This window comes from Elephantulus edwardii, unplaced genomic scaffold (genome assembly GCF_000299155.1).
Source record: "Elephantulus edwardii isolate Elephantulus edwardi_28Jun2011 unplaced genomic scaffold, EleEdw1.0 scaffold00236, whole genome shotgun sequence".
In the NCBI taxonomy this organism is placed as follows: Eukaryota; Metazoa; Chordata; class Mammalia; order Macroscelidea; family Macroscelididae; genus Elephantulus; species Elephantulus edwardii.
Genome location: NW_006399986.1, coordinates 1285124 through 1290801, shown reverse-complemented (window position 1 = coordinate 1290801; position 5678 = coordinate 1285124). Strand labels below are relative to the sequence as shown.

The window sequence follows — 5678 nt, the reverse complement described above, 5'->3', positions numbered from 1 at the left end:
TTGTGTGAGTGTACCGTCAAATCAGATCTGACTGGTACAGGAGGAGATTGTTCCTCCTTTTCCCGGCAGAGCATCTGGTGGATTCGAACCGTGTGCCTGTGGGATTGTAGTTTCAGCTCCTTGCCACTAGGCCACCAGAGCTCCCCATTTTTTACCTTTCTGATGCACAGCAAGTGATTGGAAAGATCATGGTTTGGATCAGGGTCACCTTAGTCTTTAAAATGACATTATTGCTCTCCATTGCTTTGGAGAGCTGACAGCTAGGCTGTGTTTCAGGCCATTGCACATAAGGTCACTCTCATGAGTTGAAACTGAACCCACAGGAACTAACATATTATGAGTCATAAATGTAGCACGGGGGGCATAGCTACACAAGTGGGGTTTATTTTATTTTTTTTTATTTTATATTGGTTTGCTTACAAGGTTCATGTACATTGTGTTTCACACTGTTATCATTCATATTGTGTTTCATACAATCATTTCTATGCATTGTTATTGTTGTTGTTATGTGTTGTCAATTGCCTGTGACTCATAGCAACACGTACAACAGCTCTAAACCCTACTCTATTCAGTGACAATCTCACTGTCTCAGACACGTATACCCCCATTACCCCAGTCACTGAATCAATCCATTTCCCATGCATTTATGTTTTATTAAGTGAATCACCATTGGACTATGCCCATCATTAGCCTGTCTTCTCTGGTCCCTGCCAGATATTTCCTATTTCCTTTACCCCCTCCCTCCACCACCACATTGTGCAACTCTATGATTTCTCCCCTACCCATCCTCAGCCCTCTGCTCCCACTCCTTTCCCCCTTGGGTCCTCATAAACAGTTTACTAGTTATCCTTCTATTTTCACAATAGTGGTATTATGCAATATTTGTCCTTGTGAGACTGAGCTAGTTCACTCAGTATAATGCTCTCCAGTTTCTCTCAAGTTTTTCAGCACTGATGCTCCTGAGTGCTGCATAGTATTCCATTACATGAATGTACCACAATTTTTCAATCCATTCTTGTTGGATATGTGGGCTGTTTCCATGTTCTTGCGATGGTGAATAATGCCGCTATGAACGTTGGTATACAAACCCCTGTGCCTCAGTTCTAATTGCCTTGGGGTACATTGCTAAAAAGCTGGGTGATATGGAGTTTCTATGTTCAGCGTTTTGAGGAAACCTGCAAACTGCCTTCCAGAGTGGCTGCACCACTTTGTATTCCCAACAACAGTGTCTGAGAGTTCCCATCTCTCACGAGTGTTTTCAATGATTTTTTAAAATTTTTATTGTATTATTTTTTACGTGTACCGTCAAATCAGATCTGACTGGTACAGGAGGAGATTGCCCCCTCCTTCTCCAGCAGAGCATCTGGTGGATTTGAACCGCGTACCTCTGGGATTACAGTGCAGCATCTTGCCACTAGGCCACCAGAGCGACCTTCTCACGAGTGTTTTAAGAGCTGAGAAGCCAGTAGGAGGCGAGGCCACCTGAACATCGACACAGCACGAAGCCTTTGCTCCCCCCCACAGGGATCTGTTGTTCTATGAGTTGTGCTGGACTAGATGACACCTAACAACAGACAGGGGGCGGGGCTGGAGGAGAAACACGGTCAAATCTCCCTTCTTTGTCCTTCAACCTTCCTCCAAGTTTTCCTATTGGCCAAGCCCACTGGCAAAGGTTTATGGGAAATGTAGTTTTCAGAGGAAGCACAGGCACTTGCTCTGAAGGGAAAAGGCAAATGATGGAATATAAATATCATTTCACATTCTAACCCACTCTTCTTGATGGACTCTTTCTCTGCCTTTTCTCCTCTGGCTTCTCTCATCTTTGTCTGCCAAATGCCCCCTTTTTCTCCGTTTTGGTCCCTTATCTCTGCTTGTCTTTCTATCTTACTCTGTTTTTACTTCTCCTCTCTTATTCTCTCTCTCTCTCTCTCTCTCTCTCTCTCTCTCTCTCTCTCTCTCTCTCTCTCTCTCCCCCTCTCTTCCTCTCTCTCCCCCTCTGTCTTTCTGCCTCTTTCTGTCCCTGTTTTCAGATGATACAGGCCATTCAGGTGCTCCGGTTCCACCTGCTGGAATTGGAAAAGGTGAGTTCTTCACTCTCCCCCCCACACCCTCACCTTGTCCCCCAGTCCTCTCCTCTCTCTCCTTCCCTCTCTCTCTCTCTCTCTCCCCATCCATCCCTCTTTCAGGCTCTCTCCCTAGTGGAGTTGAAGCACAACACTGCCCTCCTCCCTGTACACCCCATCCCTGGCCCCCGGGTGGCTCCCCAAGTACCCCGGTGCCCCCCCAGGTCCATGACCTGTGCGACAACTTCTGTCACCGCTACATCACCTGCCTCAAGGGAAAGATGCCCATCGACCTGGTCATCGAGGATCGGGACGGCGGCTGCAGGGAGGACCTCGAGGACTACCCACCTTCCTGCCCCAGCCTCCCAGACCAGGTGGGTCTGGATAAGAAGCACACATGCACCAAAGTATACAACCTTGGACACTGTCACCATCAGACAGGCTGACCACACACACATATATGGATGGATAGATAGATAGATAGATAGATAGATAGATAGATAGATAGATAGATGATAGTTGTTATTATGTGCTGTTGAGTAGCCTATGACTCATAGCAACCCTATGTACAACAACCTTAAATCCTGCTCTATCCTGTGCCAATTTTATTGTCTCTAACACACCTACCCCCATTACCCCAGTCACTGAGTCAATCCATTTCATTGAGGGTCTTCCTCTCTTGTGCTGACCCTCCACCCTCCCAAGCATGATGGCCCTCTCCAAGGACTGGTCCTTCCTTGAAGCATGTCCAAAGTGTATCAGATGGAGCTTCAGAATTCTTGCTTCCAAGAAACAGCCTGGCTTCACTCTCTCTAGGATGAACCTGTTTGTTCTCCTAGCAGTCCATGGTATAGTCAGTACTCTTCTCCAGCACCATAGCTCAAAGGCATCAATTCTTCTTCTATCATCCCTAGTCACTGTCCAGCTCTCTGATACATAGCTAGTAATTGCAAAGACCATGACCTGTGTCAGGTGCACCTTAGTCTCCAGATTGACATCATTGCTCTTCAGTGCTCTGGAGTGGTCTCTGACAGCAGACTTTCCCAGTGAAATTAATCTTTTAGTTTCCTGGCTGTTGGTACAAAGACTGTTGATTGTGGAGCCAAGCAAACTAAAGCTGTTAACAATCACACACACACACACACACACACACACACACACACTCATACACCCTCATTCATACCTCAGCTACATAACAGCTGTACAGACAAGGGTATAACTAAGGTAGACTGCATGTGCACATACACAACCCAACAGCTGCAGTGACAACATCCCCTTTAGACTTAGCTGTAGCCATGCAGTCCCAGCTACTGCCACACAAGTTTACACATAGCCAGACTATAAAATTATAAACAACAACAGCACCCCATCACTGTCAAGTCTCCTTTGACACATTGTGACCCTGTAGGACAGTATATAACTGTCTCCAAGGCTGTTGAGCTTTACAGAAACAGACCACCTCTTGTTTTTCCCATAGAGGAGCTGGTGAGTTTCAACTGCCAAGCTTGTAGAGAGCAGCTGAGCTCTTTGGTTATTGCCTCACAGTTATACACATCTTAGTGGTTTAAAAGTAGCATTTATCACACAGCCAGATTCAGAAACAGTTGTTATTGTGTATCATTTTGTTACGGCTGCTGTAACAAAGTAACACAAGCTTGGTTACTTAAAGCTCCACATTTATTGTTTCAGAGTTTGGGAGACCAGAGGTCCAAAATGAAAATATTGGCAGGGACACCCTCTCTCTGAACTCTCTTCCTTGCCTCTTCCTAGGTTTGTTTCTTTCTAGCTTCATAGGATTCTCAGCAATTCTTGATGTTTCTTGGTCTCTCCTCCCCTCAGACTCTGTCCCATCTTTACACAGTGATCGTCCTTCTGTCTCTGTGTCTCGCCTCCTTCTTTTATGAGACTATCACAGACATAGGATCAGGAATTGCTCTACTCATATATAATCTTGTGTTAACTGGTAACCTCCTCAAACACTGTGTTTCCAAACAAAGTCAAGTTCACAGGGACTTAGGACTTTGTAAAAAGAGCAAGAGCCACGATTGTGGAAAGCCATATCTGGCCTTCACCATCTTGGCAAAAGGGAGCTGTTTCCAGCAACAAATTAGCAACACAAAACCAATTCTCCTGAGGTTTGACGTGTCCCCCACACTCCCACACATCTTTCTATTCATCTCAACATCAATCTTACTGCTTTAAGGCGTTCAAAATCTGATGAGATAACTCACAGACCACACAGAACTATATTGGGAAAGTAAAAAGGCTATAATTTAGGTTAGTAGCAAATATAGTCAGGACAGCTTCCGAAATGTGCTCACAGGCACCTCAGCCTTGAGCCTCACGGCTTTTAAGTCAGTTTTACAAAGTTCTCAGTCCTGCCAATATTGGCTCTCCTCTCCTTAGCCCTCCGACACGTTTAGGCAAGAGGTTCTTAGCTCTGGTTCCAATGGTGTTGGTCTCACGGCCCCATATCATGTCAGGTCTCTGGTTCTCTGCTGGGGTTCATGTGGCTACTTCCCTCATCCGCCTGGCATCCTGAAGGACAGACACGCCACATTCTCTGATTCTTTGCTGCTTGAAAATCTTCCTTCCTGCTGGATCTGTTCCATTTAATGGTGGAACTAGCCAATCCCCTTATGGATAGGTTAACGTGCCCTGTTCACATATTCCTGCCATCCACATGACAAAGTCAAGCAATAACAGGGAAAATAATATTGAATACACTCTTAACTCCACCAACTTCCACATATATTTTGGAAAGATACAATGCATACTATGTGTTGAGTGCCATCAAGTCAACTCTGACTCACAGCGACCCTATGAACAACAAACTGAAACCTTGTCCTGTCTCGTGTTATCCTGACTATCTCTGCTGTGCCCAAGCCGTTTGCTTGTGTCAATCCACCCTGTTAAGAATCCTCCTCTCTTTGGCTGGCCCAATACTTTCCCCAACATGATGGCTTTTTCCAATGACTGGCACCTCCTGGCAACATGCCCCAGGTATGTGAGATAAAAAACGTCACCAGCCGTGCCTCTAAGGAGCAGCCTGGTTGCATTTCCTCCAAGATGGACTTGGCTGTTCTTTTCAGTCTGCAGTATGCTCAGTACTCTTTGCCAATGCCACAGTTCAAAGGCATCAATTCTTCTTCGGTCTTCCTGACTTACTGTCCAACTTTCACATCTTTGTGAAGCAAGTAAAAAGACCATGGCTTGAGTCAGGTACACTTTAGTCTCTAAAATGTCATCTTTGTTCTTGATCATTTTTAAAAACAAGCATAATATATAGTAGGTATGTGTAGGCAGCACACAAACACAAGAAGCCAACAGTCACATAGTTGAAGAAAGGACCAAACATCCCCAAGTATTGCCATGCAAACTTGAGTACAGCCACTCTTAGACTAAGATTAGTTATGGTGTACAGACACACATTCATATTCTCCTCCTCCTCTGCCTCCACCTCTGCCTCCTCCGTCGTCATCGTCTTCTTCGTTGTCGTCATTGTCTTCTTTTCTTCTTCTTCTCCTTCTCCTTCTCCTTCTCCTTCTCCTTCTCCTTCTCCTTCTCCTTCTCCTTCTCCTTCTCCTTCTCCTTCTCCTTCTCCTTCTCCTTCTC

At 45.4% G+C, this 5678-nt stretch overlaps 1 protein-coding gene across 2 annotated transcripts in view; it reads left to right on the top strand.

The window, feature by feature from the left end:
- The window catches only part of MEIS3 (Meis homeobox 3), a 19455-nt gene that overhangs the window by 5101 nt on the left and 8676 nt on the right, over window positions 1-5678 (top strand). The window contains exons 5-6 of one of the 2 annotated variants that reach the window (XM_006898635.1): window positions 2031-2081; window positions 2339-2437. In XM_006898635.1, coding sequence (XP_006898697.1) covers window positions 2031-2081; window positions 2339-2437 — 150 coding nt within the window. Of the gene's footprint in view, window positions 1-2030; window positions 2082-2287; window positions 2438-5678 lie in introns of both variants that reach the window. The other variant, XM_006898634.1, reaches the window with a different exon arrangement.